This window comes from Erpetoichthys calabaricus, chromosome 2 (genome assembly GCF_900747795.2).
Source record: "Erpetoichthys calabaricus chromosome 2, fErpCal1.3, whole genome shotgun sequence".
Taxonomy (NCBI): domain Eukaryota; kingdom Metazoa; phylum Chordata; class Cladistia; order Polypteriformes; family Polypteridae; genus Erpetoichthys; species Erpetoichthys calabaricus.
In genome coordinates, this window is record NC_041395.2 from 79776359 (window position 1) to 79795522 (window position 19164).

At 37.5% G+C, this 19164-nt stretch overlaps 2 protein-coding genes across 2 annotated transcripts in view; both read left to right on the top strand.

Annotated features, from left to right (window-relative positions):
• Positions 1–19164, top strand: part of LOC127526606 (soluble guanylate cyclase 88E-like) — a 123587-nt gene that overhangs the window by 95226 nt on the left and 9197 nt on the right. Inside the window, exons 11-16 of the mRNA XM_051922490.1 lie at positions 742–999; positions 10380–10530; positions 13537–13662; positions 15325–15445; positions 17020–17149; positions 18828–18974. Coding sequence (XP_051778450.1) covers positions 742–999; positions 10380–10530; positions 13537–13662; positions 15325–15445; positions 17020–17149; positions 18828–18974 — 933 coding nt within the window. The remainder of the gene's footprint in view (positions 1–741; positions 1000–10379; positions 10531–13536; positions 13663–15324; positions 15446–17019; positions 17150–18827; positions 18975–19164) is intronic.
• LOC114645283 (soluble guanylate cyclase gcy-31-like) lies at positions 662–10703 on the top strand. The gene is made up of 2 exons (XM_028793152.2): positions 662–999; positions 10380–10703. Exons 1-2 carry the CDS (start codon positions 751–753, stop codon positions 10572–10574), a joined length of 444 nt encoding a protein of 147 aa, XP_028648985.2. The 5' UTR covers positions 662–750; the 3' UTR covers positions 10575–10703.

The window sequence follows — 19164 nt, forward strand, 5'->3', positions numbered from 1 at the left end:
TGTTACAATTGTCAGGTTCTGCAGCCAGGTAGGTATGGCTTATGTTATTTTTCAATACATTTTATATACAGAGGTGGGCAAAGGTAGGTTTACTGTTGTGAGTAAGCAATTTGAGCACTTAAAAGATTGTACCTAAGTGTACAGTGCCATTGTCACATTCTTTAGAGTTAATAAAGTTAATAAAGCTATTGAGTTATTAAAGCTATTGTAATAATCATAATGTACATGTCTTTTTCATATGAACAGTTGTAAACTGTAAACCTACTTTGCTCACCCATATATATATATATATATATATATATATATATATATATATATATATATAAATATATATATATATATACTGTATATACATATATTTTTTCATAAGTAATACGGTATGTAAAAAACTCAGAGAGAATACGAGTGAATGCTTAAATTCTACCCAAACAGGAATACCAAGCCCAAAACAACAATAAAGCATGTTTATACCGATGCTCAAATCAAGGTGATCCTCACAATGAAATATAATCCATAAATCAAATGAACTAGGTGCCAATGTATAATACACAACAGTTTGTTTTGTGATAAATCACTGGAAAATAAACACTGAGAAAAAAAAAACCCTATAACAATTTATGCAGTAAGTTCATCACTCTTGTTAGTGTTATCCTAATTCTATAGTATCATTTATGTGATTCGATTTGCCTTTGTGTAATCTCAGCGACATTTAACTGAATTTGGACCTCTGGGTTTCCATAGGTCTACAAGATGAACTTTGACAATGCTGCCTTCAAACATCGTATGCCTCAACAGAAGACTGCTCCTGGGTATGAGAAACTTCCAATGAAGCGAGGGATCTTCTTTGACATGTTCCCCTTCAGTGTCATTTTCCGACGAGACATGACAATGTACCGCATAGGAGATGGCCTCAAAGAGGTCTTCTCTGACTTACAGGGCAAGAAGTTCAACGAAGAATTCACTCTTGTACGGCCCATGCTGGAATTCAGTTGGGATAATGTAAGTTGAGAATAATAGTAATGTATGAGGTCTGCTAGTGCTGAAAATGGAATAACACATAAATCTTTTACATATTACATAATACAAGGTGCTGATGTTGCAGGGAGTGGCACAATATTTATTATGACAGTTTTCTTCTTTATCATTAAACAAATATTTATTACCTCAATGAAAAACTATATATACATACACAAACACACTTATGAGGTGCTAAACAGACCACCATATTTAATTTCTGAATATATAAGTCAAATATGAATATATATACTCAGCACCATATAAAATGAAGTCTGATATATTTATATTTCAAATTGTATTGTGTTGTATTTTCAATATATGCAGTCAAATGCAGAATATGTGGAGTGCTACTAAAGTAATGTTATGGTGAATTAAGTTAACAAAATATAGCCCAGAGTATTATGAATATTATTGTTCCTACATTCCAAACTTATGCTTGTTCCCACTGTTTTTAGGCCAGTTTTATTTCTGTGTGGGCACATTATTGGACATACCTTACAACACCTATTAGCCTGTGGTGGTCTTTATAATAACCATTTAACTTTATATTTTAACGGCATAGGCAAATTGTATCAGTCTGAGGATGAGCCACCACAGTATGAGCTGACACTCCATCATGCAAATGAATAGATTCAGAGCGAGCTGCAGGTGAGCCTATAAAAATGCCAATCATAAATGTCGCAACAGTACTCCTACTAGTGTGACAAAGGCGAGTGGTCTATTTAATGATAGTAAGCTAACTTAAAGAGTGCTGTAAAAGAGGTAAGAGTCCATTGGTACAGCACTATATTGGTGTTAGCAGTGGGATGTGTCTTTGTCACCAGATGAACCTAAGACCACCATTTTGAAGAGTTTGTGTGCCACTGAAAGAACTGGAAGAGGTCACAGGTACAGCAACATTGAAGGCGGGTTGCTATGTGAAAACACTGACAAGTTGCATCAGCCTAGGGATGAATCACCACAGCATGAGATGTCATTCCATCATGCAAATGTGCAAATTAACAGCCAGCTGCAAGGGAGACTATAAAGAAGCAAGCCAGTCACAGTCACTAAAGAATTCTAACTAGTGTGACAACAGTTCACAGGGTGACTTTATATATTCAGAAATATTAATATACTAGCAAAATACCCACGCTTCACAGCGGAGAAGTAGTATGTTAAAGAGGTTATGTAAACATATATATACATATACATATATACATATATATACATATCTACATATACACAGTCCAAAGACATGCAGGTTAGGTGCATTGGCGATTCTAAATTGTCTCTGGTGTGTGGGTGTGTGCGCCCTGCGGTGGGCTGGCACCTTGCCCGGGGTTTGTTTCCTGCCTTGTGCCCTGTGTTGGCAGGGATTGGCTCATGTATTTAGGATATAGCGGGTTGGCTAATGGATGGATGGACATTTGTATGCATAGCCCCATTTGCCCGTTTTCATTTTTTTTCATTCTTCAGTAATATTTAAGCAAACCCGGAGCTTGTCAGTTCAAATCGTGGTACTGACACCACTGTGTGACCCTGAGGAAGTCACTTCACCTGCCTGTGCTGCAAAAAACCAAAGTAATGTAACAAATTGTACCTCAGATGTTGCAAGTTGCTGGAATAAAGGCATAAGTAAAATAGATAAATATGTATTATACACATAGGAACTATTCATTTATTTTCAGTTAAGTCATCTGCAGCAAACCTTTATAAATGAGGGTTTCTCGTTTTTAGATAGTGCAAACTGTTTCTTCTTCATTGAGGTTTTCTCTTGGAGAGCTTTTTTCATTTCATTGAAAATTAAAGCAGCAGCTGCCAAAATATGTAGCTTTCTTATTAATTTTTCAACATTGTGTAAAATAACTTTATAAAGTAACATAAAAGGTTTAAATACTGGTTATCCTTTTACACTAAAATATTACTAAAGAGATACAAAAAAAGTAAAATGCATATGTTGTTTTTCTTTAAGGAGATTAAATATTACTGAAGAAAAAAAAAAACTTAAACAACCAAATGGGGCTATGCATAATAACTTAAAAGGTTTAAATAAAACAGAAATATATACCTTTTATTTTTACTTCCTTAACTTGTGGAGGGTGTATCTTGTAGCAAAGCCCTAAGTTTTTTCATGAAAGCCCGCTTCAGTCAATAAGTCTTAAAAAGAGGTGTAAAGATATTGACAATAAGCTACACAAACCCACCAAGACATGCAATAGTTTAAATCAAGGTGCGAGTCGAAAAACACCATCCCATACTATTAGTTAACGATTAACACATTTCTATATGTATTGTAAGCATACAATACAACTGATAATATGTTGCGCTTATTTATCTGGTGTACCGACATTTTTGCGCGTTTAACGGCTGAAATCTAACGTGGTTTGTGCCCTTCAGAATGAAAACAGTTAGCATTTACCTTTTTAATAAAAAGCGAGCTTTTAAGCCTGAGAAATCACTCCGTAAATGCACACGTTTAATTCTTGATCACTTCAAACAACTGAACTATCCAGAACATTTCAGGCATACATCCAGCATTCAAACTATGTATAAAAAGCACAACTGTTAAAGGAATTCAGCATTTCCTAATTGAAAATGTTCCTTTAATCCTCAACATGTCTCAATGAGTCGTTCTGGTGGTTTTACTTGACATTTTGATATTCTGGTTAATTGTGTTTGCAGTTGAGATGTTCTTTCCTGATTTATACTTGTTTTCTCGCTAATATTTGTTTCGCTGGTGTTAGTGTTCTGATTAGCGGTTATTGGTCCTTTGATGTCTTGACGGTTTCTTCTTAGAACAGCTCCTATTATGCAATTCCGTCACATACTGCTCTATTGTTTCTCCGCTTTTCTGGAAACATGTAAAAAAACTTGTGCCGCTCAAACGTCACATTGCGCTTTGGGTTGCAGTACGTTTCGAATTTTTCAACTATTTTGTTCAATTTCATATTGTCTCCATCTTCTTCAAACTGAAAATTGTTATACACCTCTAGCGCCTCTTCACCAATTACATGTAGAAGCATAGACGCTTTCATTTTTTCACTTTTCCTATCTGCTTCAATCGCAGCAAGATACAACTCGAATCTCTGTTTAAATCTTTTCCAATTTTCAGCTACATTTCCCTTTAACTGGAGATTTGGTGGGGGCTGTAATCCTAACATATTTGTTTTTCTCTTTTGCTAGAACATCTTAGCGCTTTCTGATCACGTTTTCGGGTTACTAACAGACACGCGACTCGTTCAAAAGCTGAACCTCTTCTTCACATTCCTCTTGCAATCCGCCACTTCTGACACCATGTAGTGATCTTGTTAGGTTCGTAGTTTAATCAATACACACGATTGAAAGATATAATAACTTTTTAATAGATAGACTTTAGAGATATTTACTGTACAAATTATTAATCGTTCTTTAGTTCACGCCCATTCTCCTACTTGCTTCGGCATTCACAGGCATTACTAATCATTCTGTACGTATCCCTTAATAGACCTTACTAATCAACTATCATTACAAAATCCAACATGGTTTGTGCCCTTCAGAATGAAAACAGTTAGCATTTACCTTTTTAATAAAAGGCGAGCTTTTAAGCCTGAGAAATCACCCCGTAAATGCACACGTTTAATTGCACATGTGTTAATATGCATGCTTACACAGTATTAAAAGACACTCAAAAATTAACGTCATTTACCTTTGTTCTCGCGTTTGATAAAAGGCGAGCTTTTATGCCTGAGAAATCACCCCGTAAATGCACACGTTTAATTGCACGTTTTAATATGTATGCTTACACAGTATTAAAAGACACTCAAAAATTAACGTCATTTACCTTCGTTCCCGAGTTTGACTCGTGCTGTAAATCTCTTCCTTGTTTTTAGTTCAAGTGATTACGTAGGAGGTGTGATGACGCGATACGTGACTCCGCCTCCTCCATTAGAGTATATGGACAAAAAACAGGTTCCAGTTATGACCATTACACGTAGAATTTCGAAATGAAACCTGCTTAACTTTTGTAAGTAAGCTGTAAGGAATGAGCCTGCCAAATTTCAGCCTTCCACCTACACGGGAAGTTGGAGAATTAGTGATGAGTCAGTCAGTCAGTCAGTCAGTCAGTCAGTCAGTGAGTCAGTGAGGGCTTTGCCTTTTATTAATTAGTATAGATATAATATTTGCCTGTTTGATACCTCAATAAAAAATACATGTGAGGTTAATCTGTCAGTGCTGTGACATATATATATATAGTAACAAGGCGCTATATAGGCACCTGACCCAACACAGACTCACACCAGAGGCACGTATAAAAGCAAAGAACTTTTTATTTTTCTTCACCTGTGGGGCATGTCTTCCCTGTGACCCCCACAGGCACAGCACAGTCCCCAGTACACCAAAAACACCCAAAACACACTTTTCTTTGGCACCACCACTCCTCCTCCTCCCGACTCTGGCCATTGAGTGGTGGCTGTTGGCCCCTTTTATAGTCCACCTGGAAAGTGCTCCAGGTGGTTGATTGCTGAGTTCTGGCTGCACTACTGGGTGTGGTAAATACACTGCCCATACGGGCTCAGGGGTCCCAGCTGCAGCACCCCCTGGCGGCACCTACGGGACCCAACATGGCTGCACCCAACTCCAATTCCCATGGAGTCCTGCTTGAAACCGAGGCACTGCTCCAACCCAGTGGGGCAGCCATCTAGCATCTAGGGAGAGGTATTGCACAGTCCAGGGCTGCTCCCCCTGAATATACAGCGAAGGGGCGTCCTGGACCCGGACCATCTGCCACAATATATATTTTGTTGTTAACTGTCCAGGCTACAGATGAAGTGGTTAGATCACTGTTGTACAGTATCTGGTAGGTGGTGAGAGTGTAAGGACTGAGGTTCAGTACTAGGCATGGATCAAGCTCCAGCCCACTTAATGCTAAATTCAGCCTTGATTACTTTATATAGAAAATAAAATATAATTTATGTACAGCTTGGTGTATTTAAGTACAAGAGCAGTAATGAAGTCACCTCACAATTCTCGCAGTTTGATTTTGGTTTAGGCTGCCTTTTGTGTAATGTTTTTCCCATGCTCAAAGTGATGTTTTCTTAGATCTCTTGTTTCCTTTAGTAGTCCAAGGACATGTTGGAGTATCTAAAATTGCCTGAGTAGATTTGCTTGTGCACTCTCCAATAAATTCATGACCCTATTAGAGGTTGTCCCAGCGCTAACTTTGTTTTGGGATAGGCTCTTGTTTCCTGCAGCCTGGATCAGGTAAACATTGGGTTAAAGGAGCAGGTGAAGGAAATCAAATAAAAAGACACAAGTGGTGGTATATATTGTATATTGGTTATTTTAAGAACTACATCTATTTGTTAATGCAATAGTCTGTTCCTACAAACAGCCAATCAAGTCACTCTAACGCAAGGTATATAGCATGCAGACCTATTCAAAAAGGCCAAATATTAGAATAGACAATGATAGGATTGATGTTGTTTTAGCATCTAAGTAACAGATGCCCTACTTGAATTTAAACATGACAGTTTCCAGAATGTACCGAGAATGGCATGATAAAGTACAAAACAGATTAATCTTAAACATCATACTATAATATAAAAAGGAGCTTGGTTATTTACTTTGCTCATATTTTAATAATTTCTTTTTTCGTCATGGCACTGGAGAGTTGCAATTTGTTGCACGTTGATTGGACATTCTAGTAAGAGTCTTAAAGCACTTTGTATACACGACAATACTATTAATATTACTACTACTACTACTACTACTACTACTACTATCTACTCATACCCTTCTCAAACAAATTTACCACAATATGTTGCCACATAACATATGTCAGATATACTTGAACTAGCTGTGTTATCCGGCTGCCCAGAAATTGTCCTAAGACAATGGGCTTCAGTTATAGTGTTGTTAATAGGATGCATCAGAAGTACTATGTATCTTTTTTGTATATCATGTTTATTATTTTATTGGCATTAAAATTATTAGTTAATTGGAGCTCCTTATTCCCAGGCGTAAAACATTAGTGCCATTGATCAGGTCTTCCTTTTCCTAGCGACTGACTTTGGCTTTTGTTGATAGTCATTGGAAAAATAATATTTTTATAGGAAACTGTTATTCTTAATTCATACAGGTAATTAGTAGGAATAATGGGAATCTGGAGTATAAATATCATTTCACCCTGTAGCACATCCTCTATAAACAGGTACCTTCAATCAAATTAATTATAATGCTTTGATTGGTAATCTTGAACCATCATAAATCTTCGGAGGGTTTATATCAAAAGCAATATAAGCATGGTTTACTTTAACTTATTACATACATCATTGCACATTTACATGAGGCATACAATGAACTGAACATTTTAAGCACTGTAGAGAAAAAAATGGTGAAAAGAAATAATATTGTGAACTTTGCACAATGTCTCAATGCTTGAAGTGGAACCAAGTTACTGGAGATACTCTGTTTAGTTGGCATCTTGCTCCTACTTGTCTTTTGTTATTACTTTTACACAACAACATATTAGTCGAACAGGGCAGTCGGAGTGAGAGTGGTTTAAGTAACATTTGAATGGGGGTTGGGAGGAGTTGTTGTACACTGGTAGTAGCCCAATAAAGAGCACTGTAGTGTCCACCTTACGTATATTCTGTCTGTTTGCTATACCTTTATTGAGCTGAGCAAGCATTTAAACTGGCCAAGGCATGCAGTTACTCCAGGATTGTTTTGTACCCATTGCCTAAAGTGGGCTGGTATGCTCTACTGGCCCTTCACTCTTTCTGCAGTGTGAACCGGACCGCAGCAGCATATAGCAGTCTGTCTTCCAATGGGACACCCCAGTTCTCTGCAATACTGCATGTATTTCGCCACCAAGGGCTAGTTGTCCCTCACCCCATTGTTTAAAGCACATACTATATATAATAGCGATCAGCAATCCATTAGGGTCAACCCCCCTTCAAATTTGTATATACTGTATTTCATACTGTATCATAAGGAATAAGAAGAAACCAAGAGAATTGGGAGTACTGCATGTACCGAAGGAGGCCACTAGCTGAGCATGTCTACTTTGAGCTTCTCTGAACTTTCATCCTTCCCCTTCATTACTGGTAGTGACCTTCATTTGCATAAAGTGGCACCCCGACTTTTTCTGCACAATTCCTTCTCTTACTTTGTGGCAGTCAGTAGAAAAAATGATGCAGTCCTTAAGAACAGCCCAATCCATAAAGCATTATTAGCAACAAATATGTATAAATAGAAAACGTGTCAGCTAAATTTCTTTATCTGGCAATGTCATCCATCCATCCATCCATTTTCCAACCCGCTGAATCCGAACACAGGGTCACGGGGGTCTGCTGGAGCCAATCCCAGCCAACACAGGGCACAAGGCAGGAACCAATCCAGGGCAGGGTGCCAACCCACCGCAGGCAATGTCACCAAATTTTAATCAAATCAAGGCATTTTTGATATTTTTGGGGTATTTACCTTTTCATAGCAGGATTCCTTTGAACTAAAAAGTCTTAACTTATGATTTTATTTAATTTGAAGGTATCCAACTCCTTAATGTATTGCCCATCTTCCATGGCCTGATCTTCTTTCAACTGTAACTTTTTTGATATAAATTCATTATTCTGTCTCCTTATTGTTACATTTTTTATTAGTTATATAAATTTCATTACAATAAATGCCTTGCAAATTAATGATATGCATAATGTACTCATCTCATATAATGTCTCCTGTACCCATCAAGAGAGCAAAAAATCAGGATACAATATTAAGTAAACACTTAATGAAAATCATTATTAATAATAATAACAATAATGTTATTTTGAGCAGTTCCTATAAAGTACTTTTTTTTTCAAATTTTAAGTAAAATACGATATCTGTTTCATTCTCTGCTATGGTAGGTGGGTTAGGACATGGTGATATGCTGGCAATGTGTTATAGGATGCCACAGCACACTGTTCATTAAGCAGTGGAAACTCATTTATTGTTACTTCAGATAATGTTGAGAGGTTTATCATGTCTCCAAAACTGTATGTTACTTTAATCTGTCTTTATTCCAGTAAAGACAGTTAAGGATTTGACCTAACAAAGCAGGTGCCTAATGGCCGTATTCACAATTAGAGACTTAAACTCAGCACATTTTCCATAATTTAAGTCAAGATAAATGTGTATGGTGTACAATTATGAGTTTTAATTAGGCCATGTTTTGCACAGATTGATAATAAATGTATTTTATCAATAGCCATGTTTCATTTATTAACTGAAATTAGGTTTAGGATTTATTATGTTTTATTTATTTATATAGCACTTTTAAACCAACTAAAAGTGGACCAAAGTGCTTTACATAGAATAAAGGCTAACAGTAAGAAATAAACACCAGATAAGGAGTTATTAAAAAGAAAAAAGCATTATACATGAACACACATATATTAACATACAAACATAAATAGCTTATGCAAAATTATGTAAAATAAAATACATACAGAAGATGGACACAAATAGAAAGATTTAAACAGTTCAACTTATAAGCTAAAAAGCTTATAAGTGAATAAAAGTGCTTTTTTAGCAAAAACTTAAAACTATGAAGTGTGGGAGTCGACCTTATTACAAGGGGGAAACCGTTCCACAATTTAGAACCAGCCACCGCAAAGGCACGATCGCCCGTCAGCTTCAACCGTATGCGTGGGACAGTGAGCAATAGCTGATCTGAAGACCTCAGCTGCCTGGCTGATGAATTTGGAATAAGAAGATCACCTAAGTGAGGTGGAGCTGACCCATGTAGTACTTTAAAAACAAACACTAAAATCTTAAAATTCACCCTATAACTACAGGGAGCCAATGAACAGCCAACACTGGAGCGATGTGATCCTTTTTTTGCTGCTGGTCTAAACTCTAACAGCTGCATTCTGCACCAGCTGCAGGCGAAACAGCATACGTGATACCCCGACATACTGGGCATTACAATAATCCAAACAAGACGTGCCATTGAAAGGTCCCATTCCAAACACTGATTCAGATTCTTCTGATTAAAATGGTAAAGTCTGGGGACAAAACTTATGTCTTCATTGTGACTGGAATATATATTGTCCAGAATAAAAACTGAAAGTAGATTCAGCAAATTAGTTTTTTTTTCAGCAAAGGCTCTAACTGTCTAAAAGAAGTACATTCATAACACTTTTGTTGAAAGGAGGCCAACACAAGTCAGAATTCTATAGTGATTTTATTTCATCTGAGATGTAAAATGTAGATTTCAATCCCAGTTTGTCTGTTTCCTTGATCTGCTTTCTGAAAATCCTTCCATATGTAACACATAAGCTTGAAAGTGTCCTTTACAAATTTGCAAACATTTTGACATATCTGTCCCAAACCTACTACTCAATTGACTTTTTCTGTAGATTTACACACATCTGAACAATGTCTTTGAGTTACTCTCTAAGGCAGTTGTGGAGAGCAAGCAGAAAATGAACCTGCCGAAACTGAGCAAGAAGGAGGGAGAAGAGGCAGAAGAGAAGGAGGAGAGTGAGAAGCCCAAGAAAGAGGAGAGGGGTAATATACCTTATTTTCTTGATGGTTCATTCCTGGCAAGCTAGCTTTTTATTTTTTTCAAATCTATAACACCAATGCCATCCATGTGAGACTTGACTGTTCTCCTCCACTTGCCAGGTTAGTTATACTATTGGCAAATGTTGTAGAACTTCCAAGAGAAATATTAAAAACCAGTAATGGTGCACTGCACGAATACACTTGACTTGAGCATTCCTAGTTTTCATCCTCTTTCTCTGTACATTTAGCATTCATTTCCTCAGAGGTTGATGCGCTTGCTGCTTTCTGAGCAGCTCTTCTTTTCTCCACCCTAGAGGCCCGCTTCTACTCTTCTTTCGTCGGCATCTTTTCACATTAAAACTGATTAAGTCAGTGTTTGTGTTGCAATTACTTAGTATGTTTTCTTTAATTTTTCACTTAAGCTAGCACTTAAGTCTTCAATCTGCCTCAAGAATGATTTAAGATATGAAGAGGTACGAGAAGTGACAACGAAGGTGGTAGGGATGAGAACGGCGCCCTGTACACATGCGCCGCACGGCTGCTGCCAAGAGTTGATTCTACAATAAAATAAAAATAAAAAGAGGAATAACCTTGGAGGTCAATCATCACCCAGGAAGTGGACAGTAGATGTAACGTAGTGTATGTGTACCAAATTTCAGGTCAATCGGTCAAACGGTTTGCAAGCTACAGGTGATTTAAAATCCTGGACAGACAAACAGACAGCCACATTAGTGTATTATATATAAAGATGTTGCTCAGTAGCAACAGCAAACTGTCTGAAAATATTCTCACAAGATACTTTCAGATTGACCTTGTTGATAGAATTTTGTACTTTTACCCATTTTTAAACAGATAAGTTGCTCACTTTAGCAGATATTCAAATCCTTGCTAGACTCACTTCTAAAATATCAGTCCTTCACTTTTATGAATCTAACTATCTCAATTATAAGGGCATAGAAGAGTTGGAGCCTGTCATGGCAGCACCATACACAACCGTAGAAGGGCAAATTCTTGCACACAGCATTGGACTATCCCAAATAGTTAATTTAGACTTGCCCATTAATCTAAATTAATTTGAACTGTTTACATTTGGAGATGATGGTGGTGATTATTGTGGGGTGTCAGTCCTTCTAGAGTACCAGAGGAAAGCATAAGGTGACACAAGGAGAGGGTGTGTGGGTCTAGTAAATTCAAACAGTAATAGATAGATAGATAGATAGATAGATAGATAGATAGATAGATAGATAGATAGATAGATAGATAGATAGATAGATAGATAGATAGATAGATAGATAGATAGATAGATAGATACTTTATTAATCCCAAGGAGAAATTCACATACTCCAGTATTAATTAAAGAGTGATAAAAATGCAGGTATAACAGACAGTAACTTTGTATAATGTTAACATTTATCCCCCCGAGTGGATTGAAGAGTCACATAGTGTGGGGGAAGAACGATCTCCTCAGTCTGTCAGTGGAACAGGACAGTGACAGCAGTCTGTCGCTGAAGCTGCTCCTCTGTCTGGAGATGATACTGTTCAGTGGATGCAGTGGATTCTCCACGATTGACAGGAGTCTGCTCAGCGCCCGTCGCTCTGCCACAGATGTCAAACTGTCCAGCTCCGTGCCTACAATAGAGCCTGCCTTCCTCACCAGTTTGTCCAGGTGTGAGGCGTCCCTCTTCTTTATGCTGCCTCCCCAGCACACCACTGCGTAGAAGAGGGCGCTCGCCACAACTGTCTGATAGAACATCTGCAGCATCTTATTGCAGATGTTGAAAGACACCACCCTTCTAAGAAAGTATAGTCGGCTCTGTCCTCTCTTGCACAGAGGCAGGACGTGGCAGGACTCTGAGTTGTATTGGAAGTCCGATGTATATAGGCTGAACAGGACCGGAGAAAGTACAGTCCCCTGCGGCTCTCCTGTGTTGCTGACCACAATGTCAGACCTGCAGTTCCCGAGATGCACATACTGAGGTCTGTCTTTAAGATAGTCTATGATCCATGCCACCAGGTATGAATTTACTCCCATCTCTGTCAGCTTGTCAAGAAGATGATTGAATGTAACTCTCTGGAGTTGGAAGGCAGTAGTGTTAACCATTGTAACACCATGCTGCCCTGCTTATCAGGCATTCTTCAATTTAGTGTGCCCAATAAAAACAACCATCAACTTCATCCAGTTTAGAGTCATATGGGGGGCTGAAGCCTTTCCTGGCAGCATCAGGAACAAGACAATAACCAACCCTGAATGTGTAGTCTATCCATTACAGGTCACACTAGCACACACACCCATTCTGACACACCCATTCTGATTCATTTACAGTTAGCACTGTATACCTTGCCTATATATCATTATCCAACTGATCTCATTGTTATTTTTGACAGTCAGTCATTCCCAAAGGAAAAACATGCATGGCGGTGACTTCAAATAAAGTCAGTTGGTCAAACAAGTATCACTTTGGTTATAGCCTCACTATAAGTGTTGCAGGTGATGCCTTCATAGTTACCTTCAATTAATACATTTTTACAGACCTAAATCTGACCTAAATGGTTTCAGCATTTAATTAAGGACTGCAAAAAGATCAGCCACTGAATGATTTATAAATATATAAAGACTAAAAGCCTGCATAATTTTTTCAATGTTACAAAGCAGGCAGAAACATTAAATAGCCGGTTTGACATACTGTACATCTCATGAACAACAAAATTGTGCACAATAAATAAAACTGGTGTAATTTTTCTTTATAGACACTTCTCACTAATCAGCTAGGCATTAATGAGCAATTTTTAAACAATATGTTACTGAATGGTAGCAAAGCCTTTATGAGACATTTGTCAAATCTTTTGAGAAAGTTTATAAACACATATCATAATCTTTATCTGTTACCACTTAATGATACTAATCATTATTTCAGCATACAGGAACTAATAATCTTTTAACTTTATATAATGTCTTCTTAATGAAAATTATTATAAAAGGTTACCAATACCATTCATTTTATTTTGTAGAGCTTAAAGCCCTGGAAGAGATGAAGGGTGCTGACAAGGAATACAGCAATGCTCTCACTCCTTATAACAGCACTGCAAACACCGGGGCTGAAGATATTGAACTGCTAGCCTTCCAGACTGTTACAGGTGAGCCAGGTGGTGGTGTATTTATTGTCTGTGGCTTGTCCTGCCTGACTGGCACCTGTCTGGGCAAATATAAATCTTCTCATGCTGTGTGCACATAACAATAAACTTTCACTTGAAGTTCAGTGCTTATGTGGCTGTTCTCTGGAACATGAGCTGTGGTCCTTAGAGATGTTAAGGTATTTAAATATTAAAGAAAACAGTATTGTATTTTACATCTTTAAAAAAATATATGGATTACAGATTTTGAAGGTCTTTCACTGCATTTTATGTTTGCATTGTGCCCCTCTGAGACTACATTGGAAAAAATTGGTTTGGAAAATGAATGAAAGAATTTTTTTTAGATTACTTTGTAAGAGTTCATTAACTTTACCTTTTGTAAAACCTTTCATGCTAAATAGTAGTCTCTTAAGATAGTAAAAATGTACCTGTTTATTAAAAATAAAATAATAATAAATAATTTATTATAAATTAAAATAAATAATAAATAATGAAACAATAAATTATTACATACCATCAAAACATGGAATGATTAAAGCTACTTTTAAGGTTAAAACCAAAACCAAAACTGGATTAGAGAATCAAATTCAATTACGAACATATTTTATGACAGTAAAAGTATAAAAAATGCATTTAATAGTTACAGTATTACTGTATTATTTACTTGTTACAAAATTTAAAAGAATAACTACAGTACTTAATGCTCCCAGTAGATGGCAATAATGTCTTCAAATAATTGTGTTTGCCTAAGGCTGTCTTCTTCTTTTTTTGTTTTAAAACGTATTAGCCTAAATTAAAGAGCTACAGATTGTACCATTTTGTTGTGAATATGTCAGAAATCATAATGTAAACATTAAAAATATAATAAAAAAATCAATGATGAAACATGAATATTCCTGTGACTCTGAACTGAATGGACGTTAGATATATGGATGTGTGCTTTGCAATCTGCTTTGGAATTTTTTTTTGCTGCATACTCCATGTGTAATTGGTAGGTAAAGGATAAATTACTTTGCAATTTTTATAAATTTGTTAGTATGTTGTTGTTGACATGTGAAGTAGTATATGGTAAAGAACTTACTAAATGTTCATAATAGCTTGAAAAAATGCAATCTTGTAGTAAAGAAGTTAGGATGGACTGGAGGTTCACTCAATGCCATTGACTTTTTATTCAGCCTCTACTCCAATCTCTAAAGAAAATCTTTTTAGATTGCTGCACAGTTTTAAAAAATAATGGTCGTTTGTAAAGAACCGGGAAGCATGATGACCTTTGCCACTCCCCTTTCCTGGTTTGATTCCTAACTGGGATTTTTCTGTGTTTGAATGCATGTGTGTTTTGTGGGTGTTGACCCAGATGAGCAAATTGGGGATGTTTATGTGATTGTGACCTACAAAGGTCTGATGTCCTATCCAAATAAGGAACCTGCCTTGTGCCTACTGATGTTCTGACTCTACAGAACTACTGTATATACTGGATAAGCAGGATTAATAAATGAACACATGGAAGAAAAACCTCTGCTGACTATACATTTTAAACACAGGTCATAATCAAATCTTTACTTGTTAACATGCCTTTTTACTTTTTACAGTCTATGTACATTTTCTGCAGGGCTTATTGGATTGTTATTTTGCTTGATCACACAAGTGTTCCTGTGTCTGTTTCAGGAAAATGCAGTGAAACCATATTTGAAGACATGAGGGAGCCTCCAAAAAAGCCATTGCACCTGAAAGGCCAGATGAAGTATGTCCCACAGTGGGACTCTCTCATTTTCCTGGGGACACCCATGTAAGCCGATTAAAATATTAAATTGTACACCTGTTTAAAGTTAAAAGAAGTTTTAAAAATACTGGGATGTAAAGTGCACAGCAAAAAGCATCTAATGAAATCGATGAGCATAATTCATGTCAAATGCATTTTTACATGTTTTACACTTGGTCCCAGTTAGATGTAGAATGCACATACAGTATACGTTGCTGTGATGCTCTTTAGAGCATATTATTTGCATTCATACTATTCCTGTTATATTTTTCTGTGGAAATTTTAAAAAGAAGGTTATGTGCACAGTTTTAATGGTAGTGAAGTACTTATTAATTTTAAAGTGGCAAAATCTAGTCACACTAAACTTCTACATTTTTAATGGCAACTTTAACAAACAGGCCTAGGATGTGCAAACACCTGTTCAGTGAAAGTTTGAAGTGCAGCTCATCTGTTCTTGAATTTTCAACTCGTAAGTACTTTAATAATGCAAAAAAGTCAAGAATTTGTTCTGATAAACATGCTTTGAATGAAGCAGCTGCAACCATTGGTAGTAACCAAGAAAAGGCCTATTAGTGTATTATTAGTTGTCCCCACTGTGAGTAATTAATGAGTTGCACTCTGTGTCCCCCAAAATGAGGAAAAGAAAAACTAAAGACAGTGTGAAGACTGGCTCGGACACAGACAGGCAGACACGTACATGTCACCCAACACACGTTTATTTAATTGACTATTTACAATGTTCATGTGCCCACATACCCCAAAGTCCTGGCCACAACACAATGCCTTCTTCAGGCCGCCTCCTTGTCTTCCTCCCGACGTCATCCTACTTCCTCCCGATTCTTGTCCATGACTGGAGGGAGGCGGCCCCTTTTATACACACCTGGATGTGCTCCAGGTGCTCCCCGGCAATCTTCCACAGACACTCCCCAGTGTGGCGGAAGTGTCGGCTGTGTCCCCTCTTCTCTTCCCCCCAGCACTTCCTGGTGTGGCGGAAGCACTGGGGTCCAGGGTCCCCAAGGCATCAGGGCACCCCCTGGCGGTGGCCACGGGCCCCTACAGGGTAGAGCTTCCAAGCCCCCAATACAACCAGGGCAGACGCCCCCTCGCGTTCTGGAGGAGGAATGAGCCCTCCTCCTGTCCTCCTGAGCGTCCCGGCCAGGCATGAACCCCGTCCGGGTGCCACAACAGTTTTGGATTGTAAATGCTGTAGCATGGACATCTTTGCTTAAATCTAACATCTGAGGTGATGGCTTCCTTGTTATTGGCAGATATCGTCCAAGGTGACTTACACGTTGAGAATATGTTCTAGATGTCCACAATTGGAGCACAAGCAGATTGAGTGATTTGCTCAAGGTCACACAGGGAGGAACCGAACTGGCAGCCTTGAGGTTTTAAGTCCAATAGCTCAATACAACACCAGACTCTCGTATCTACAATGTGTTTGTAATTATTATTTTAGACTAACACCTAAATTTTAAATCTACAGTATTACATTTTACCATTACTGCCAATATTTAAAAAAATACTGTTGAACCTTGTGAAATATCAAATTCTCAGGTTGATCCCTATGAGTAACTAATTTAGCACTTTGTTTCTCCCAGTATAGAAACGGTGGAAGACATGATTAAGATGGGAGTCTATGTAAATGACCTGAATCTTCATGACTCAAGCAGGGAGCTAATCCTTGCTGGAACCCAGCAGTCCGCTGAACTTCAGCTCGCCTTGGATCAGGCAAGACTAAGGTTTTACAACTTTAAACACAAATATATAGTTTCCATTCTGAAGGTGTAGTGATGCTATTCTGTAATCAGTATATAGGAAAAAATTGCAATAATTAGAATGATTCAGGTTTAGACAATATAAATGCAGGATCTTGAACAAAATATCACTGAGTCAAATTATGATGATTTGGTGAAGCAAGATGTACAATTTTTCTATCCCACATGTGTCTTGGCCCTGTGCAAAGTTTCCAGGGTGAGGAGGTTATACACATTTTGGTGCTGTATCCCACTTAATTATAAAACTTTGTGGAGACTTTCCCACATGCATTTCATAATGAATATTACCAAACTATTACAGACTGACAATTACAATAGCTTCTTTCCTACCACAAAAAAGGCTTTGTTTTTTATAGTAATTTGCCATCGGGTTGGTGTTAACAGGTGAGGAGTGATTTGTTGCAGTGTCCAGTCACATACCAAAGGTGAAGCATTGGTAAAATAGTGCAAAGCCACTGAACTAATCTTGTTATATCCAGTCCAAGAAATGTTTACGTGTAGTTTTTATTTAACTGTCATGCATTTACTGTCTTACCAATGTGTATGTTGTCAATTAAATGCTGACTTTTAGAAAAAGATGGTTGAAAACGGTCATTCACAATAATTAGCAAATGAATAGCATTGATGTTACTTTCTGATGGAACACTCAAACTATTACAAGATAACATTCCTATATCATTACGGAATTACCAACAACTTGTTCTATGTGACCCAAATTTTGGTGTGCAACACACATACCAGTCTGTTTGTAGAGTGTCACGCGTGTGCGAGTAGCAGGACGTTGTAAGGACCAAATGAAGGTAACTCCATGCCAGGCCAGGGGGTGGCGGGATGCACTAAACCATCTCCTGTTAATCTGCAGACTAGCTGCGGGAAAACCGGTCTGACTCAACTTTGAAGACGTCACTTTCCGTTTCTGGTGTCTCGACTGACGTCACTTCCGGTTCCCCCATGTCACTTCCTGTCGGACGAATTAAAATCACCGTCTCTTCCAACCATGATCAGTTCTGTATTGGACTCAGTCTTGTAAACAATGTTATTATTTTCACAACCTTTTGTAGCCAGGATCATAATATACGGGTGGCTGCCCCAAACCTTTTTAAGTGTGTCAAGTCTGATCATTTTACAGGAATAATTCAGTTCCTATGCTCTTTGTGCCACTGCACTTTTAAACAAACATTGCCAGAGTTGTTACAATGTGACCCAGCTATGAAACACTACTCTGTACAGTTCTGGATGGGTTGCATTAGATGAAACTGCCTACTCCCCCTTTTCATAGATGCTGATTTTTCATTGAGCTACATACAAGGCTGTTTAGAATTTTATACACAACCCTAAGCAATTCCCTAACACAATATGTTGGAATTTTAATGGTTTAGTTAACTCAGCAGCCATTCACGTGTAGAACAACATTCAATATACTGTACATTGTGTCTCTTGTTATGGACATAAGTGGTCCCACCTTTTTTCTGTACTTGCGATATTGGACCGATAGTGAGAAAGATATTAAAAAACTTACAGATAATATATGTGTGTATATGTAATGAAAATACACTAAATAAATAAAACATCTCTCCAAAAATTTTATTACAATAATTAAACATAATAGGGTTTTGTGACTGTCTTCACAGGAGCAACAGAAATATGCACAGCTACAAGAGATTATTAAAAAGCTAGATGAGGAAAAGAAAAGGGGAGACTCTCTGCTGTATGCCATGATCCCAAAGGCTGTCGCTGATCGACTGAGAAAAGGCATTACTGCCCTGGAGACCTGTCAGGTGAGAACGAAGAATAACAATAAGGGGAAGCCACAAGAGGAAGGAAAGATAGAAAATGAAAAAATATCCAAGAAAGGGTGGGTATCATAATGACTAGAACATCTCAGATGGAACAGTGGGGTTGGCCAGAAGTGGCTGCTACGATTGAAACACTATTAAAATTATTTTCTTTCATAATAAATTTTTGTTA

Bases quoted from the DNA above. Each gene is read 5' to 3' on its own strand.
- LOC114645283 (XM_028793152.2), top strand. From the start codon at position 751: ATGAACTTTGACAATGCTGCCTTCAAACATCGTATGCCTCAACAGAAG. The intron at 1,000-10,379 runs GTAAGTTGAGAA...CTTTTTCTGTAG, and splicing joins TGGAATTCAGTTGGGATAAT to ATTTACACACATCTGAACAA.